Here is a 20,845-nt window from a genome sequence, read left to right on the forward strand (position 1 = left end):
CACATCGGAGGCATGTGCCTGCAGGCCATTTGTAGGTCTTTGGAAAAATATCCATTGAATCACCTGCCCATTTTAAAATTATGTTGCTTGCTTTTTTGCTATTGAGTTTTAGGTTTTTTTTAATATATATACATTTTTGGATATTAACCCCTTAACAGATGTAGCATTTGCAAATATTTTTTTTCCCATTGGGTCTGTTGTCTTTTCATTTTGTGGATGGTTTTCTTTGCTGTGTGGAAACTTTTTAGTTTCATCAGGTCCTTCTTGTTTTGCTTTTGTGGACATTGCTTTTGGTGTCAAATCCATGAAATCTGAGCTAAGCCTAATGTCAAGGAGCTTACCACCTATGTTTCCTTCTAGAAGTTTTATGGTTTCAGGTCTTCAATAAAAAAATGTTATTGAAGACTTGAATTTAAGACAGGGGTCCAGTTTTCCCAACACTACTGAGGAAACTTTCCCTTTCCCCATTGTATATTCTCGACTCCTTTGTTATAAATTGACCATATATGTATGGGCTTATTTTTGGGCTCCTCCACTCTGTTTTGTTTATCTATGTGTGTGCATTTTCATGCCAATACCATTTCTGTTTTGATTAGTATTGTAATGTAGTTTAAAATTGGGAGTGTGATGCTTCTGGTTCTTTTTTTCTCAAGGTTGTTTTGGCCATTCAGGGTCTTTGTGTTTTATACAAATTTTAGGATTTTAAAAATATTTTGTGAAAAAATGCCATTGCAATATTGACAGGGATTGAATTGATTCTTTATATTGTTTTGGGTAGTATTTTAACAATATTAAACCTTCTAATCCATAAGTACAGAAGCTTTACATTAGTTGTACCTTCTTCAATTTCTTTCATCGATGTCTTCTAGTTCTCAGTGTATAGTTCTTTAAGTTCCTTCATTACATTTATTTTTAGGTACTTTAATCTTTTGTTACAATTGTAAATGGGATTATTTCCTTAATTTTTTGTTATTAATATATAGAATTGCAACAGATAAATGTATATTGATTTTGTATACTGCAACTTTACTGAAGTAGTTTAATAGTTTTTGGTGGAATTCCTTGGAATTTTTTACATATACTAGGTCACCTGAAAATAGTGGCAGTTTTACTTCTTCCTCTCCAATTTGGATGCCTTTTATTTTTCTTGCCTAATTACTTTGAACAGGACTTTCAGTAGAATGCTGAATAAAAGTGGTAAGTGGGCATTTTTGTCTTCCTAATTTTAAAAGACAGCTTCCTGTTTTGTTCACCTTTAAGTATGACGCTAGCTTTGGGTCTGTCATAATTTTATTATGTTGAGGTATGTCTCTCTATATCAACTTGGTTGAGAGTTATCATAAAGGAAAGTTGAAATTTAGTAAGTGCTTTATTAATTGTGGTATATCACATTGGATGATTTGGTGGTGTTGAACCATCCTTGCATCCCTGGAATAAAACCCACTTGATCTATTTGATCCTTTTTTTTTTTTTTTTTTTAAGGTTTATTTGATAGAGCACAAGCAGAGGGATGACAGGGAGAGGGAGAGGGAGGCAGCATGCCCCAATAATATTTTGAGGATTTAAAAAATCTGTGTGCATGAGGGATATTGGCTTGTGATTTTCCTTTGTGTCTTACTCTGGCTTTGTTATCAGAATACTGCTGGCCTCGGTAAAATTAGCTTAGAAGTGTTCTTTCCTTTCTGTCTTTGGAAAAGCTTGAGAAGGATTAGTATTAATTATTCTTTGAATATTTGGTAGAATTCTCCAGTGAAGTTGTCTTGTCCTGAAGGTCTGGGAGGTTTCTGATTGCTGCTTTAATCTCCTTACTAAGTTATTGGCCAGTTCAAAATGGTTTCATCCTGATTCAGTCTCAGTAGGATACAGGTTTCTCTCTTTTAAATCGTCCATTACGTTGGCATGTAACTCTTCATTATGCACTTATTGCCATTTTGTTGGTTTTTTTTTGGGGGGGGGGCTATTTTGTAGATCCTCTTTTCCTTTTTTACTCTATTCCTTTGTGATTTGATGACTTTCTGTATTAGGAAACTTATATTCCTGTTTTTTTGTGTATTTACTATTGATTTTTGCTTTATAGTTATTATGAAGTTTATGACAATATAAAAGTCTATTTAAAGTAGATAACAGGGATGCCTGGGTGGCTCAGCAGTTTGGCACCTGCCTTCTGCCCAGGGTGTGATCCTGGAGACCCCTCTGCCTGTGTCTCTGTGTCTATTTCCGTATCTCTCATGAATAAATAAAATCTTAAAAAACAAATGTAGATAGCAAGTTTGAATGCGCTCTAAAGTTGTACATTTTTACTCCTATCATGTTTTTGGGACCTCCATTTTACTTTTTTTTTTTTTTTTTGTCTTCTATATCCCTTAATGGATTACTGTAGTCAAATTTTACTATTTTTGCCTTTTAACCTTCATCCAGCTTTATAAGTGATTTACACCTTCATATTATTCTAAATTTTACCATATATTTACTTTTAGAGTGAGATTTGTTTTTTCATTAAGTTTTCCTGTTACTAATGAGTACCCTGTATTTTCAATTTCAGGAAGTCCCTTTACAGGTCTTGTAAGGCTGGTTCAGTGCTGATGAACTCTCAGCTTTTCTTCATCTGGAAAACTTTTGCTCTCTATTCTTAATGACAAGTTTGCTAGGTATTCTTAGTTATAAGGGTTTTATAATTATTTTTAAAATTTCAGTATTGTGAATAGATCCTGCCACTTGCTCTGGCCTGCAAAGATTCTGCTGACAATCTGCTGATAGTCAGAGACCACTGATTTTTCTTTTGCTTTTTAAGATTCTGTCCTTGTCTTTAATTTGTGATTTTCCAATTATAATGTTATTTGGTATGGGTGTCTTTAGATTCATCTTTTGGGGGGATCCTATGGGCATCTGGATGTGTTTCCTTCCCCAGGTTGGGGAAGGGTTCAGCCATTATTTCTTCAAGTAAGTTTTCTGCCCCTTTCTTTATCTCTCTTCCTTCTGGGTATCCTGTAATATTGATGTCTGTCTACTTGATGTTGTCCTTTAAGTCCCTTAACCTATCTTTACTTTTTCCCCCATTTTTTCTTTTTATGGCTCTGATTAGGTGAGTTCTGCTATGCCTTTTTCAAACAGAAGTCAGGTCTGTGACTTCTGTTTGGCACTTTGTCATTATTCTCGTCTCTTGAAGTTCTCATTTCCTTTCCCAAATTGAGTGAGCATTTCTTTCCTTCCTTCCTTTCTTTCTTTCTTTCTTTCTTTCTTTCTTTCTTTCTTTCTTCTTTCTTTCTTTCTTTCTTTCGATTTGTTAGAGATTATGTGGTGGGGAGAGGGGGGATCTCAAACAGACTCACCACTGAGTGTGGAGCTGATGCAGGGCTTGATCCCACAACCATGAGATCATGACCTGAGCCAAAATCAAGAGTTGGACGCCCTGATGAGCATCTTCTTAACTATTCTGTTGACCTCTTCATCAGGTAAATCTTTTATGTCCATTCTGTTTTGTTTTTTTTCCCCCCTGAGGTTTGATCTTGTTCTTTGATTTGGAGCTTATTCATCTACTGCTTCATTTTCCTTGACTCTGTATTGGTTTCTATGCCCTAAATCAAACAGGCACTCTTCATAGTCTTGGAGGAGTGTCCTCATACAGGAGATGAACCTTATTTTTCAACCCTGTCCTAGCAACTTGGTTGTCTTTCAAACCTTTGTTATAAGCTATTTGGTCAATTTTATTTTTACTGATTCCTAGTATTTGAGAGCATGCCATGATCTGTCACAGTCCCTAAGGGGAAGATCTCTGTCAGCACCTAGATTGAAGCTGATTGGAAGCCATGGCCTTACATACCATCTTTTAAAGAAGGCACATATATACAGTCCTGTGAGACCACAGAATAAGTCCTGCTGGCTTGCCATAGCCCAGTGATCTGGGCCGGCGTGCTGCAGAGGGGTTGTCTCTTGGGTGGTAGTCACAAAAGCTAGGTCTCCAGATCAGTATGAACTGCTTTCAAGGAGATTCTGATGACCTGAAGTGAAGCAGGGAGAGACTAGAAAGATGGTGTTTACCAGATTCTGGCCTGCCAAGTATTTAAGCAAGCCCCTAACCCTCAGAACAATGCATAAAATAAGCCATTATACCTTTCACAGAAAGTCTGGGTGCTTTTCAATTGGCTGCATCACCTGGAGCAGGTGAGTCTGTGCTCTCAAGCCCTTGAGAAAATTTCTCAGATCAACTAAAGCCTTGTGGGTCTTGTGGACACAAGCCCCATTGGATTTCAACATTAGATATTTGTGGACTTATCTCTCAAATGCAGATCTTAATATAAGGTGGGATGCCCAATATGGGGTACAAATCCTTTGCTCCCCAGAAAGAAGCTGTGGGTTTCGAGTTTCCTTTTTATTATGGGTCATGGTGCCTGGAGTTGGGTTATGGTGAGATTGTGTTCCTGTCTGCCTTCCTGCATTTGATCTGCTCTCATTTGCTAGGTAAGTAGTAGTCGCTCAGCTAGTTTTGGGGCTTTTTTCCATAGGACATAATTGAATATGTAACTGTAGTATGTCCATGCAAAGAAGGTGAGTTCAGGATATTCCTATGTCACCATCTAGACTTAGTGTTTTGAAGCAGGTAGAGTAGTTTTTAAAGCTGTACATTCACCTTCTCATAGAGGACCATAGTAATAACCCTTTAAATCATATGTTCTTGGAATAGGAAAGGATCTAGAAGTTGTCTCATCCAACAGTTTGAGTAATTTTAATAGCAACCTCTCAATAGTTTGCCTCCATTAATGCCCAGCCCTAAGAATCTGGACCCTGTAACTTTTAAGTAATCTCTACACTCACTCACAACCACAAAGCCTACATACTCTACTGACTGAGCCAGTCAGGTGCCCCTGGACCCTGGAACTGCTACTCACTAGTGTAAGTACATCATTTTTCATGTTGCTCTAGAAAGTAGAACTAATACTCCTCCCTCACAGGTGATGTCTAATGCATATCGTGGCTCTTAGAAACCCTCAATAGTATACAGAATTAGAGAAAATCTACTTCCAAGTCCTAAAGTTTATACCAACCACATTCTCTGGCATTATCTCCCCTGCTGCCACCACCACTTTAACATGTCTAAATTTGCTATGGTTTTTATAGTGAATAAATCAAATTGTTGACTTTTTCTTAATGGTATATATTTTTATATCTGGTGATTTAGATTTGATGAAATACACTATATGAACCTGTACCGTCCATGTGTTACATACAAATGGAAATGTGCTGTAGGCAATTTAAAGTGGTGGTGGTATGGATCCTTAGAGAGGGAAAAGTATAAAAAAAATTCACCCTTCCCAGTATTTGCCAAAGGCTCAGTCCATCACAGCCTCAACTTACTGAGAGATTGAGTAAACTAAGGATTGATAAGGGCCAATGAACTAGCAACCAGCATGTCATTGCTGATGGCAGGCAGGGCTCAAGCAGAGGAAGCAGGATGTTTGAAGGAAGTGAAAGGATGGAAGGAATTGGGGTGTAGGCAGAATGGCTTTTAAGTTGGAGAATTGCTTTTAAAGAGGTGAAAGAACTAGAATATGTTTATAACACAAGAAAAAAGACAGAAGATACTGGATTATTGACCCTTCGGAGAGAAGGGCCAAATGAGGGCACACAGAGGGGAGAGGGACCTTGGGGATTCTGTGTCGGGTGGCCTCAATTTTCTCTTTGAAGTTGAAGGCAAAGCTAACTGCAGACAGGTGGGGGGATACAGTTGGAAGTGAGTTTGAGGAAAGTGGAATTTGGGGTAGGAGAGGGCCTACATTGATTATGGGCTAGCACAGACAGCTTAGCTGGCATTGCAAACCATAAAATTAGAGTGGGTTCATCCACACTTCGTGCGACAAAGGGGGGAAACGCAAGAAACCTGAATTGTGGTAAGAATGAACATTTGGATTTCTGAAGTACCACATACTTTTTATAAGTCTCTAAAACTTGAATTTCTTTAGCAAAAAAATGCTATGGGATAGATGGTGCTTAAACAATTATTCAGAATAGATTCCAGTTAGAAACTGAACGGTTAAAAGGATAAATGCCACTCCATATAATTGCCACTTTGCAGTAATATTTAGTGCTGTTTACCTTTGCAGAATCCTTTGCTTTACCCCCATTCTTTGGTGTTTTGGAGCTGGGAGCAGTTCTCTTGACTTTGTCCTAAAGCAAAGGAAATGTAATGAGGTTATTGTTATCATCAGTCCATTGAGGATAATTAAACTTTTCTATGTATATTCAAAGTTTTCCATTATTTAAGGTAGAAAGTAAAAAGATTAAAAATACAGAATTCCATGAGGAATTTTGCTCACCAAAACAGTGCTTGCTTCTGGCAGTATTGGTCTTTATGTGCCAACAGAGCAAAAATGGGATACTGATTTTCAGTGTTATGAAAAAAAATTTAACAAAAGAAATCATCACAGAGACCTGGGGCAAGTCTTGTATAAAAGTCCTGTTCATCAAAAAGGCATTATTTATCCAGGAGTGAGAGAGAGGATGCTGAGGTAGTCTAGAAATTAACTCACCCACCATGGGGAGAACTGACAAATCACTAAGATCAAAGCCATAGCACATGGATCTACAGTATTAATTCATCTGAAAATGACAGGGGCACTCAATTTTCTATTTATATAAAATTGTAGTTATAGGTAAAATGCCACACACTCACTGTACCACCTATTTTTCTTTTTAATTGATCTTTAATCACGTCTTGAGCCCCTGCTTTGTCACAGGAATTTTGCTAATGCTGACCAGAGCTGCCGTATAAAGCACAAAGCTCACTGGTGTAATCACAGACCAAGTGTATCCCAGCGTGCAAGAGAGCATGCAGGAGAGGTCCTTGACCTTGGCCTGGGAAGGGAGAAGCAGTAAGAGGAGTCTTCCTGAAGGAGTTGATGCTTGATCTGGGCCCTGAGGGAGGGACAGGGTAATCAGCCAGCTGGGCCCCGGCAGAGAGGTGAGGAAACCCCAGAGGGCAATAGCCATGCGAAGGTATGGGGCAGGTGGCGTCTGCTTTCATTTGAAAGGAGCAGTGACAAAGAATTATTGTCAAACAGTGATAGTGTGGCGCTCAAACATGATGGCTATGGAGATTAAAAACACTTATGGAATAATAAGTAATGTATTAAATATGGACTTGAACTTATGTGTGTGTATACACATATTTATATTTATACATATATTTACACATACATATATGTATATCGCCTGAAATAATGAACAACCATGTACTACATATACAGAGGGGAAAAGAGAAGTATGCTCAATAATGGTGACAGGGTAGTATAATGATGGATTTTTTTTTTTTCAAAAAAAAATGGCCCTCTATGGCATCATTGCATTCATGCTGCGGCCTACAACTCTATGTATGCAAAGAAAGTCCCTGTGAAGAAGTATAGTACCTCTGCTGTGTTCTCTGAGGCTTTTGTGGGTGCAGGACAGCTGTCGAAGTCGCCTGACAGGGCATCGATGGGGTCTTTGTCATCTTCAGGCTTCTGAGAGAGTAACAGAAATAATGGTCAGTGAAGGAGCACCAGGCCAAAATATACCCTAAGAGACATTTTTCCACCACACTGAAAATAAGATATTAAAAGAGAAAGGAGACTTTGCTGACATTCTCTTCCTAAATTAAAACATGAAGATCCTAACAGCTTTACTTTCTTCAATACTACTTTACTTTATACAAGTTTGCTGAGTATTGAGCCTCAGTTGTTCAATCTGAAAAATGGGTCTAAATGTGCTCCCGTGAGGCCTAAAAAAGAGAGATCACACCCACCCACTCACATATGCATGCCTTCCCGTTGTACCAAACATGGGGCAGCCATTCAATAAATCTCAGATTTCTAAAATGCAAAATAAAGTTTAGCTAGAATGAAAAGGATGCTTATAGAATGCTTATAGGAAACATGCCGCTGTGGGGTTTACCTTTGAGTCCTTGGTTTTCTTGGCAGGTGGCTTTCCTGGTTTACCCTTAGGAACAACACAGATTATTGGTTAAACACAGTTGTTTGTAAAGGTTTACTTAGGTGTCCTCAGCAATTGTGGAAGCTATGGTCTAATGCCTTGCCTGAGATGCAGTGGAGTGTAGGTGTGCAGTAAGTGATAAACCTTACAGTCTGGTGGTTAGAAATGAAGGAAACCATTCTTTAGGAACTTTCTGCCATCATGTGTTGTAGAAGTAGACTTCTACTCAGACTATTACAAAACGTAACTTGTGTTTTTCTGTCTTATTGATAAAAGCTCATGATACTTTGGAAGGATTTCAAGGGCCTGGATGGCATAGATTTTTTTTTTTTTTTTTTTTCGGGATTACAAGTATGACTTGTCAGGGACTTCACCCACATACACAGGCAAGGACATTAAATAATGCTTTTCCCGTGGAATAAAAGCAGCAAAGCTGCTAGCAGGGTCCAGAACTGCTATCTTCAGGAATATAGAATGCACGTAAGCGGAACTGATTTCTCTGAGACGCTGAAGCAAACCCTTCAAATCACGGAGTCCTCAAACCCACTAAATGAATTAGTACAGAATGGGGAGGATGTGATTTAGGCTGCCTTGCTTCTCTCTGAACAGGCCTGGGAAGGATTATTTATCATCGAACAGACGTGTAACGAGGAGCCGAAAGGGAAGGGTATAAGCCTGGCTGACCTAAGAAAAACTGGCTTTGTGTTAGAGACAAACGGCCCAAGACTTGACAGGGTATATCTAGATACAGAAAGAGGACTTGGGACTAGGAATATGGTTTTGCCCCCCTTTACTCTGAATAGGGGTGCGGGTGGTCCAGAGGAATAAAGGGGCCTTATTTATTTGCCCTATTAGGCCAGTACTAGCTCCTTTGTCTGCTTCAGATTACAACTATTATTTTTTAAAGCCTTTTCTTGCAACGAGAATTCTTCTGCGCACCTGCCCTGAAATCCATGGTAAGCATCAGTGAGTGAATGAACACTCTTTACACCACAGTGCCCAGGACGGTGAACATCAAACGATACTGGCTCGAATAAATATCAGCCGAACCCTAAACAAGGGGCTCATGAGAGACACATTAAAAGCCCTCCATCATGGGATATTTTTATGCTCTGGTTAAAGTGTACCCCTCCTGTTCATCGCAAGGGAGGTTTGAATTTAAGCAGCTGTGTGCTATATGCCTAACCTAGACATCTGCCTTCACTTACCTCATCATTATCCAAGAGGTGTCTATATTCAGGGGGGATGGTGTCGTCTCTTTCTCCCAGCTTGTCTCTGTGTTCAGCTTTAGCTCTTTCCTATAAACATGGAACAGATAAAATAGTTACTCCTTCAATTAGACAATCCTTTCTAAAATGCGGCCTTAGGCATTTATTCTAGTTTCCTGAGGCAAAGTCTATTTTCTAAGTAACAACAAAATGGATGACTTTGACAACTCCTTGGTGGTGGGAAAAGAAAACCCAAAAAACCCCAGGTGCTTTGACATGTTGATCCACATGTGAATTTCTACCTGTATTTTAAGATAAATGATGAAATATTTATCCTTAGAAACCATGGAAAGAGATACAACCCAATGGTATAAACTATCTAATGTCCTGATGGAAGTTTCACTATTTTTTTAATTTTTTTTTTTAAATTTTATTTATTTATTCATGAGAGACAGAGAGAGAGGGGCAGAGACACAGGCAGAGGGAGAAGCAGGCTCCATGCAGGGAGGCCGATGTGGGACTTGATCCTGGGTCCCCAGAATCACATCCTGAGCTAAAGGTGGCGCTAGACCGCTGAGCCACCCGGGCTGCCCAGTTTCACTCTTTAAATAAAAGGATCAAGTCCCTGTACCTTGATATTTAGAGAGGAAATATTTACAACTTGGACATTTATAAGCGACCCTAAAGGACCAGCACACTGAACAAATGTGCTGATTGTTTGAGCAGGGGAGGGGGGAAGAAGAACGTGCTATAGGGTAAGCAGCGCCTACATCACCCTGCACAGATTCAATGACATTCCGTCCCCCCCTCCCAGGAGCAGGGGGGGAACAGGCTCTATTTTTCTGCCTCATTACTTCATTTTTCAAAGAGTTCAAGTTCACATTGATGTTCCTGTGACGGGTAGAATCAAGAACTAATGATGCTTTGAAATGCCCTGGGACGCCCTCTGGCTGGTCACTTAGTTCCTGGTTCCAAGCTAAATGGATCACTTGGTACCACACATTGTTAGTGTGAATAAGCACCTACTCCTGCTACAGAAGGTGTAGAGCTAACTGTGTGCCTTGCGGACACGCCTCTACCCAGGCTGACTCCTGGCCCAACACTTTAGGGGTTTGAACCCCAAGTTAGGATGGCTCAGGAGGCTTCTAGGGAAAACCTCTGACAGATGGGAAACCTTTGCTCCTATATGCACAGACTATGTCATCCTAAAAAAGGCACGCATTTCTGGGTCGTATAGATCATACATGCTTATTAGCAGATAAAGCCAAGGAAAGCTACTGTGGGAAGAGCATGAAATTGAAGCAGAGCTGTTCTCTTCCATCATCACTAAGTCCGGTCTCAGCAACAGGACATTTGCCTGAACGTGTGCCCCAGCGTTAGTTCTCATTGGGGTGATATATTCAACAAAGTTTAGAGAAGGGAAAAAATGAGACTTCAGTGATCCTATTGTTTGCTAAAACTCCCAAGTCTTTTTTCCCCGTCTTATGTGCATGATAGGATAGTGTAGGCTATAAAAACCTTAAGTTTCACGTATATATTTTTTACCTTGACTTTATCCTCTATTGGCTTGTTCTCATCTGGATCAGGCTGCCTTTGTCCCAGACTGTCAGAAAGTTGGTCCAAAGCATCGTCCAGTTCTTTGTTGTCACTTTGCTGAGAAGTCACAATCTGAATTAGTCACTGGTTAGCCAAATCCGGCCCTGCCACTGCCACGAAGACTTCCCTAAACTCATGAGGTCCTCAGCAAGGAGATGGGCAGGCCCTTGAGGGGTACTCCCTCTCCTAATGTTTCCCTGTCAACATTTCCATGTGCTTGTCTACCCTACTCTACCCCCCAGATGCCTCTCCTAAGGAAAATTTAAAAAATTGGCCCCTCCAAAAAATAGGGGGTTCCTGGCCTGTTTTGCTGGAAAATGTGCCTTATGGTGGGTTCAGTGTATGCAACACTCCTGGTGACAGTCTAATGTCCTCCTCAGGGAAGAGCACACATGAATTATGACACCTTATTTCCTGATTCCCTCATGTATTCCTTTAAAGATTTATACTGAGTTTGAGGTCTTCAAATGAAATATTAACTAAAACTAGACTTTCTGACAGGACCCGGGATAGGAAAAGTGTCCTTCTAAAACCTACTTGGCGACTGGCAGCCTGGGTTATTAATGATGCTGCCTTTCTGTGCATGGGCACTTTGGTCCTCATGGGCGGACACACACATACATGGCGTTTTACTGGTTTTAAGTGTTTTTGTTAGAGCCCAGGATTAGAGCTGTTAACAGTGGAGCTACCCACGCAGAGTCTGGGCTTTGTCATGTGGGCCTCTGGATATTTTCAGATGATCCCGAGGCTGACCAAACAGGATGAAAATTTGTTCAGAATCTCCGACTACAGCACGAAGCAAGCTTTGATGCTACATCAAAAGGAAAGTAGGCCTAGTTGCCTTCACTAAAGCTACTTCATCTCCATCTAGCAAATGAGGCACTTGTTCTCAACCAGAGGAGATGGGGATCTGGTTTAGGGCGATCTCTTTGATGTGGTGTGGTCTCCTCGCTTCGATAATGTATAATTTGGTACTGCACAGAAAATTAATCAAGGAAGTCTGGGAAGGCTTTGGTCCCACACTCTTGCCTCAGAACATGTAAATAATTAAAACAGTACCGATGCTGAGGTTTTGATACTGCTAACATGAAAATGACAAAGTTTTACTGCTCTGAATGGAGGAAAACTGCTCTTCCATGACATTTTTGAATTTTCAGGAGAAAGAGCTCCAACACTGAGCAGTTCTGTAAAATAAACTTGAGGTTCAAGTTATAATGGGTAGTATTTATAGCATGTGTCAGGAAAAATATAGAGGAGGAGAAAATAATCAGGAAAGCTGAAGAATCTGTTAAATCTAGTAATTCGAATATATACACAATGTACACTACTGCTTTTCAATTCCAATAAAACAACAATACTATTAAGATCCTGGACCGTGTGTAAAATACTTCCTAAACACTTTAATTGTTTCCAGTATTCTGTTATCTCCCAAGATCGCCAGCCTTATCTCTTCTAAAACAGAACGTGGTTTATCTTCCTAATGATTTTGTCTAGTTTCATTTCCATTACTCCCTGTCTTCTTGTTGCTGCTGCAAAAACCTATTTCTAAGATGCTGCTTACCACATTATCAGGGGGTAGGCCAGCAGAGTGCGTGGTTGGAGCTGGGGTTTGGGAAACCACTTCAGAGATGACAGCAGGAAGGTTAGCCTCTTCAAATTCCTTTTGTAAAACAAAAAAACAAAAAACAAAAAACATATATATATATATATATATGTATATATATCTCAGTAATATATACAAAACTATGTCTGCAATGCCATGATTTAAATTTTTTTAATTTTTTTTTTTTAAGGTTTTAAGGGATCTCTGAACACCCAACATGGGGCCTGAACTCACAAACCCAAGATCAAGAGTCACATGCTCCACTGACTAAGCCCTTTAAATACAGTTTTTTTAACACAGCTTTATTACTATTTATTCTCTTCAAATAGATGCAAAATAACACATAATCTTAAAAGCAATTTTTAATTCCCGTTCCTCCTCCATAGTTGCAGTTCACACCATCTCTCCTGATTCCTATTCATATTTATTATTCCCAAATGTTCAAAAATCTAATGGTTTAGAGTTGCATGGTTTGTTTACACATTTCTTGGTGTACATTTAGGTTGTTTGCAGTTTTTCAGCTTTCTTCTTTGTAATTAGTTGCTCTGTATAAATTCCAACAGCAGTTCTTTTCATGGGGCTGGCTATATCCTGCCAAATTGCCGTCCCTCTCCAGAGTTGCTAGAAATTCATTCTGTGAAAATCAATGAATGAGCCTGCTTGCTTTTCAGGGCCTTCCTTGCCTCAATTAGATAGGTTACATGTTTTTATTTTTTTTAAGTTTTTTTTTTTAATTTATTTATTCATAGAGAGAGAGAGAGAGAGGCAGAGACACAGGCAGAGGGAGAAGCAGGCTCCATGCAGGGAGCCCGGCGTGGGACTCGAGCCCAGGTCTCCAGGATCACTCCCCAGGCCACAGGCAGCGCTAAACTGCTGAGCCACTGGGGCTGCCCAGATAGGTTATATATTTTTAATTCTGATACAAGGTGTATAATGATATAGGAGTGTTGCCTTAGACCTGGTATATGCTGTGTGGTTTCAGTGTTATTTTTTCTTAATGTTAAGCAGTGTATTATGCCAGAATCTTTCTGAAATAAAGATTTATTCTCCTTTAAAAAATACATTAAATCCTGTATGTTCATTTCTCAATCTTTTCCATTGACCTATAGCTTTGCATTCTGAATCAGAATTGAATTTATTATCATATAAATCAAACCTTATATCTAGTTCAGCTCATCTTCCTTAAAAATACTGAAAAATGCTTTTCTGTATTTTTTCATGTTTTTATGCATTTGCTTTTCAAACATTTTAGGATAATTTTGTTGAATTATGTAAGATACCTTATTGCTATTTTAAGTTTAAAAACTGACATAAAAAAATAAAAACTGACTCATGAAATGTCTAGAGAAATGTCATGATTCTTTAAGGACACGGAGTCAAACTATCTTAAATGTTTTAATTTCTTCATGTTCTCATTTTTCTGTTCATCTCCTGCTCTTTTCTTTAATTTCTGACATCTCATACTAACCATATTTTCCAATCTGTTACTGATGTACCCAGCATGCACAATGTGGTATCTACAAAGGTGGTACCTACAACTAGGGATATCTACAAATACACAAATACTCTTTTTTCATACTTGTCATTTCTTTTTCATGTGCTGTTACCGATTCTTCATATACTATTAAGCAGAAATAACAATAAAATCAACTTTTAATACTTTGTTTTTTAAAGGAAATGCCTCTAGCTTAATTCTGAATATTTGATTCTTGAAGTTAAATAAATATTCTTTAATACATTAAGGGACAGTCTACTTTTTAAAGGTATTTATTTAAAATATGACTGTGAAATTTGAAATACATCTTTTATATGAACACATAATTCATCGTTCCTATTGGATACACTACTATGCTATAGGGAGTTTCCCTGATACTAAATACATCTTTAATTTCTGACAGTGCTAAGTAATTACTTTAATAATTTTATATTGTTTATTAAAAATTATACATCTACAGATTTAACTGACTTTAGTTATTAATGCTATATTAATCAAGTTTTAAGATTAAAATCATCATTACTTATAGAAGCAACTATGTAGGCTAGTTTTTGAGACTATATGTCGCACAGGACTATCTACTGTTAAACATTTAAGAGTCAATTTTAAACTTCCCTTGGAAGCAAAGTCTGAAAACAGTTCTAATCTCTTCAGTTTTTCTTTTGTTTAGGTGCTTTGAATTGTGTGCTTCACATTGTTTAAAAAAAACTATTGCACATAGTGGTTTTTAATAATTCAGTTGCTATCGTGTACTACTTATGTCTAATTTTAAAATTAAATTTTATTGGTAAGATTTTTCTGTATTATTTCTGCCAATGTTTTAAAAAAATGTTAGCCATTCACAATACCCAAATGTTGATTCTTACACTCATTTATGTTCTCATTTTAAAATCGAATCATATTTTATTTATAAGACTTTTTTCTTTTACAGTTGTTGAAATCTTATAAAACTTTAGTTATTTCAAATCAAGCAACTGTGGGCCAGTTTAGTCTCAGACTGTGATTTTCATCTACTACACTCAATTGCTACTTTCTTTTGTGTGGTTACTTTATAAAAGCTTATTTAAATGTAAAATAATAGCTTATTTATAATAATAGCTTACATTTGAAATTCAAAATCCAATAAACCTTTGGTTAATCAGATTTCTCTTTTCCTCTATTATTGATGAAGGTATTTATGATAATGTATCTCATGAATACTCCTTTGGCTGCTTATCAAAGATTTGGATTCGCCTGGCGCCTGGGTGGCCCAGGTCATGATCCCCTGATCCTGGGACTGAGCCCCACCTCAGGCTCCTGCTCAAAGGGGAGTTGGCTTCTCCCTCTCCTCCCTGCTCACACTCTCTAGTTATCTGTTGCTGTCTCTCTTTAACATCTTAAAAAGAGACTTTGATTTGCAAATGTTTTATACATGATTTTTTAAACAGTCTCTTAGGAATTTACTTATTGATTTTAGTGATGGGATGTTTCAAAATCTCTCTTTAAGATTTTATTTATTTGAGAGAAAGAGAGCAAGACAGCACAACCAGGGGGGACAGTAAAGGGAAGGTAGAGGGAGCTGCAGACTCCCAGCTGAGCAGGGAGCCGGATGCCAACGCCACAGAGCAGGGCTCCATCCTAGGATCCTGGCATCACGACCTAAGCAGAAGGCAGACGCTTAACTGGCTGAACCACTCAGGTGCCCCTAAATTTCTCTTTTTATTTTTATTTATTTTTTTAAAGATTTTATTTATTCATGAGAGACACAGAGAGAGAGAGGCAGAGACACAGGCAGAGGGAGAAACAGGCTCCATGCAGGGAGCCCGACGTGGGACTCAATCCCAGGACCTGGGATCACGACCTGAGCCAAAGGCAGACGCCCAACCACTGAGCCACCCAGGCTGCCCTAAATTTCTCTTTTAAAATAGAATTTCTGTTGTATTGTGATCAAAGAACATGGTCTGCACAGCAGGCACTCCTTTATATTTGAACATTAATCATGAGTCAGAATATGATACTTTTCCTCCAAAGTTCTTGGTACTTTCCCCCAAATAATTTTTTACTTTGACCTTTTTCATTTATCATAATTGGTTATTTCTACTTTGTTCATGATAGACGCTAACAAATTTTTCCCTTTGCTAGATTAATTTTCTAAGTTTAGAATTAAAAAAAATAGTTTATCTCAAGTCATTCCATTGCTATACATCATCTTGGGTGGGCATAAAAATTCACTGTTACGTTTTCTTTGAATTTCTAAAAGAAAAATCCTCATTGTTATAATAATAATACAGATGGTATGAAGAAGGGAATACGGGCTCTCCCTAATTTGTTGTTTTGCATCACTGTGAAGATATGACTCCACATTCCTGGGATACTGCTCACTTTATATTCTTCCCTAAATCAGGACTCGGGAGCCTCTGTGTAATGTAATCTGTTAGTATGGAGGAGGAAGAGGGGAAGGTCATGGAATGGAGTGGCTGCAACTGCCTGGAGATGGTGCTTTCACAGGGGTCAAGTGAGAACCATGCACTGGTTAGTAATCCCTTCTTTGAAGGGTTTATTGCTTCATCCAGTCCAAAAACTGAGCTACTTCAAGGAATTATTTTTACTAATTGCTACTCATTCTGTTGCTCAACTGATACACTGTCTATGCCACTGTCCACATACGAACCTTGTAAATCAATAGCCCAGATCCCACAAAAAAAGTTTGGAATTACATCAATCTGGGTACTTCAACAGACTTAAAATAAGTTTCCATATAAATAAGCTAGAAAAGTCCTATAGTAGAGAAACCTGCTTACCATGACCCAACATTTCCTGAAATTTTTATGAACAGAATTCCCTTTGAGGAACTATCTAGTCTACATAGAGCTATATTTTCCTAGGAGACAATTATGGAAAATGATAAATTGTAGAAATACCAACAGGTAAAGTTACTTGAAATGTACTTTTGGGTAAATTCAGTTTTAAGTTATCTTTTCGTAAGTACACTTGGTAAAGAATACATGCTCATTGGTTTAATCAGTTACAGTGTTGCAAATATCCACAGTCCTGGGACAATATTTCATGATAGAACACATTTTTCATGGTTACAGTGGGGTTGAGGCCCTTTAATTTTGTGACTGTTTCCTCAGCTCCAACGTCAGAGTCACTACTTTCCATTTATTTTTGCCACCCTACAAGTAAGGAAATAAACCCAGGAGTTTCAGACTTACAAGAGGTGAAGTGTTTGAGGAACCAGCAAAGTCCTTGGACAAAGCATCAAGAAGGAAGTCTTCACTCATGGGCTGTAAGAATCAGAAAACGTATCAATAAATGCCACCTCATCAAAGGATGTCACTATTTATTGCTCATCAACTTATTAAAAAGAAAGTTACGCTCTTCCACAATTAACAATCAGGGCCAAGTAAGAAAAATATACTTAGGGAAAATTGGCTTGCTTACTAAAAGCGATTCCTTGGGCACTTTTGGCAGGAGTGGTTTTCCATCTTTATCCTATTTGGGAGAGAAAAACATGATTTATCCTGGGGGATTTATCCAAAGTATGAACCCTTATACATAGTGTAAGGCGTCTACAGGTTAGACCTGATGTTGTGCATTATAAACAGATTCATCATTTCAGGAAAAAAAAAAAAAAGAGTCTCTCACCAGAGAATATGCTCTAATGACTTCATGTCAACAAACAGCTCACATATCAGGCATGCCCTAGGCATGGGGACTATAAAACCAACCGTGCACAGCTTGTGACCTCAAAAACCCACAAACTAGTGCAGCAGAAAAATATGTGAGTGGCTGAAATAATGTGACACAAGGTGCTGTGACAGGGCACTTACAGGACACGATGGGAGCACAGGGATGCACCCCTCATGTGCTTGGGAGATGGTCTTCACCAAAGTTGCCTGAAAACTGGTTAATTTTATGCCTATGTCTCTGCCTTTCCCTGTGTCTCTCATGAATTAATAAAACCTTTAAAAAAACAGATAATTTTATAGGCAATACATCCAACTCCTATGCATCAATGCTGTGTGACACTCTGAGCACTGTGAATACCACAGAAGCCAGGATACACAAAATTCTTGCCCTAAGGAGCTCGTCCTTATGGCTCGAGATGATGCCAAATCTCACATGCCTCTTAGTGCCGCTTCTGAGAAACAGGACAATTAAAACATTTGAAGCTTTTTAGTAAAGTTCATAAAAGAATGGTAAGTCCCATTTATCCACATATACAAAATAACTAGGCGCAAGGCTACCTATGTACATAGTTGTATATAAATGCATATAAATACATATACATATAGTTGAATATTCTAGTAAGTAGCATAAGTAGGAGCATCTTATGAAGAGGACTGACATTTGTTCTACGGTCCATGGCGTGTGTCCCCGTTCAAGTGATCTCACTTCAACTACAGATACATAATGGAGTCTCTCCACTGTGTCACTTGTTTCTGTACCATCTGTACGTTCAAAATAAAGACACTATTCTACTTAATGTTAAACAGGCTTCCTTCCTTTTTCAATGTATCCAAGAGCTGCAAATTTTTCTCCATAGAAAATAATTATTCCTCATTTTGGTTTTCCTAGTTACATAAAGGTTGTCTAAGTTAGTCTTTCTTTCTGGCATGGTAACACACCATGTCATTAAATGAGAAAAAAATTAGGTAGCTTAGGCATTAGGTGTTTTTCACTTAAGGGAGGAGTGAAAGGTCACTGAGGAATATTTTCCAGCGTCATACCCGGTATGCCGACAGAGTATTAACCAACTATTTGGCATCTGAAACACTAAAAACAAGATCTTTCCATTTCAGGCCTATTTCCTTGTCCCTTTTTTAGGTTTTTATGTTTACCTTGACCTCTTCTAATCTATAATCAGGAGGAATTGTTTCTTCTTTTTCACCAAGTTTTTCACGATCCTCTTCCTTGGCTTTCTCCTGCATTAAAATTATATCATTTTCATTATTAATATATCTCCATGAAGTGGATGCCTAAGTGCCTACATCTGAGATAACTCCCCTGTTAGGCCATAGCATACGATGGCCAAATGTACAGAGTTCCCACAGCAACCTCAGCTTTCTCAGCCTCCCCTGCTTCCGTGGGCTCAGATTCCACCATTACGCCTGTTGGGCTAAAAGGCGAGATGCGGAGGAGGGTGGGCACCTGCTACTTCTCCCAAGACTCCTGGGTAGTGGGAATGCACACGGCTCACGTGAGAGTCAGGGCATGCACATGGCCCAGGTGTTTGACTAACCTGAGGGGCACGCTATCCATGCACTACTATAGCACAACGTCGATGCTTACCCCAGTTTAGATTATCAAATGGGGATGGGATGTTCCCTAATAGATACAGCCAGTTGGTTATGTGTTGTAGGAAAAAAGAAAAAGGGTGACTAACTTACTTGGGGACTGTAGATCATCAGTGTTAGCTACTTTCTAGAAGTGACTGAGCCGCTATTACCTTGACTTTATCTTCCACAGGCTTTCCATCTCCTGGATCTGCTTCCTTCTTCCCCAGGCTACCAGCCAAGGCTTCTACAGCATCATCTGGCACCATGCCTTCCTAAAAGGCACATTCATAGATACACTAAGTAGGTAGTTAATCACTCCTTTTAAAAGAGAGACTACATCAGACAATTCAGAAGGGCACAACCTTATTTCAGGTCTAGATAAGAAGTACATGTCATCTTTTAATCATTTGATTAACAACTGAATTAGAATCCATGTCAAAGAAACCTGAAATGTTAAAAATTAGACCTTATGTTTCTTATGGTAAGCATTTAGTGAGTACAGCATGTATTGAGACTGAGAAACTCCAATAATCTAACCCAGTGACTTGGTTTGGAAATAAGATCATGGAATGGAAGCAGAAAGCCAGCAAAGAAGTGATTTTTATGGTGATCCTTCTAGAGATGGAGCAGGAAAGATTTTCAGAAAGGCCTATGAGAGGACATTCTTCCCAATGCTCTATGAAATAAGCCTGGCCCTTTCCGGAAGTGGTGGCCTCAGCACAGCCTCTGCTGAGACACAGAAGCTTGTGTTCCTCCCGTGGCTTCTACTGGTCTAGGTGGCTTCATGCTGAGTCAGGTGACTGCCTGTGTCTGACCAACCTGAGTGGCACAATGGGGATGGTCCACTTGGGGTCCCACCGTTCAAAAGGAAATGTGCTCCTTTGTGATGCAGTGAGCTCCCACCATGCTTGTATTTAAAAGGAAACTGGGGGAAGACAAAATACATAATACAAAGGAAAAATAAAGGGGAAACTATGTTTGGGCTAAAAGGTAGGAGTCAATCTGACTTTTCCCAAACCACAGGTCGTGATCCATACATTAATGGTTCATGAAAATCAATTCAACAGTTTACGGGTGGGGTTTTTTTTTTTTTTAATGAAAGGATAGAAAACAGAATGCATCATATAAAATAAGGATAAGTACTATTCATTAAACTGGTTTTTTTTTTCCTATTCATAGATATTGGGTTGAAGTAGCAATGAATTTCTTATTGCAGCTTTTGGTCAAAGTATGAAAGCTGCTTCTGAATTTCAAAGTCTCCGAAGCTTATTCCTATAAAATTATATGACCTCATGTGGAGTGCATGTCTGATTATTGGAGTAAAAGTGTCTTTCTGTGGATATGCCTTAACCATGAACGTAAATAAGAAAAGTTTTTCTGCTTAGCTGCATTGCAAAAGAGATCCCCAAAGAGGGTATGGAACCTGAGTGGAAGGCGATTTATCACCCTCTAGTGGTTGGACCTGCATAGACTTTATTCCCAGGAGCAACAAAAATCCCTGATTTATCTAAGTTGTTTGCAATTCCGTCTAAAATGCAAGAGGTGCAGTGACCAAAGTCTTAACCAAGCAATTGGAATTGCTAGCTTGATCTAAGACAAGCTCACACGTTGAGCTCAGTTTTCTCCTACTCTCTGCTATAGGATCCTTTAGAAACTACAACTTCCTGTTAAGCCTGCTCCCCTGGCCTCAAGAAATAAACCAAACAGAAGCAGCAAAGTT

The 20,845-nt window shown here is 38.8% G+C and overlaps 1 protein-coding gene across 50 annotated transcripts in view; it reads right to left on the minus strand.

The window, feature by feature from the left end:
* CAST (calpastatin) overlaps positions 1–20,845 on the minus strand; it is a 111,135-nt gene that overhangs the window by 4,284 nt on the left and 86,006 nt on the right. For all 50 annotated transcript variants that reach the window (XM_072736710.1, XM_072736720.1, XM_072736708.1 and 47 more), the window contains 10 exons: positions 19,296–19,397; positions 18,688–18,771; positions 17,288–17,338; positions 17,059–17,130; positions 12,328–12,426; positions 10,716–10,823; positions 9,171–9,260; positions 7,924–7,968; positions 7,401–7,493; positions 6,091–6,162 (listed from right to left, as the gene is read on the minus strand). In XM_072736710.1, coding sequence (XP_072592811.1) covers positions 6,091–6,162; positions 7,401–7,493; positions 7,924–7,968; positions 9,171–9,260; positions 10,716–10,823; positions 12,328–12,426; positions 17,059–17,130; positions 17,288–17,338; positions 18,688–18,771; positions 19,296–19,397 — 816 coding nt within the window. The remainder of the gene's footprint in view (positions 1–6,090; positions 6,163–7,400; positions 7,494–7,923; positions 7,969–9,170; positions 9,261–10,715; positions 10,824–12,327; positions 12,427–17,058; positions 17,131–17,287; positions 17,339–18,687; positions 18,772–19,295; positions 19,398–20,845) is intronic.

Source organism: Vulpes vulpes, chromosome 14 (genome assembly GCF_048418805.1).
Source record: "Vulpes vulpes isolate BD-2025 chromosome 14, VulVul3, whole genome shotgun sequence".
Taxonomy (NCBI): domain Eukaryota; kingdom Metazoa; phylum Chordata; class Mammalia; order Carnivora; family Canidae; genus Vulpes; species Vulpes vulpes.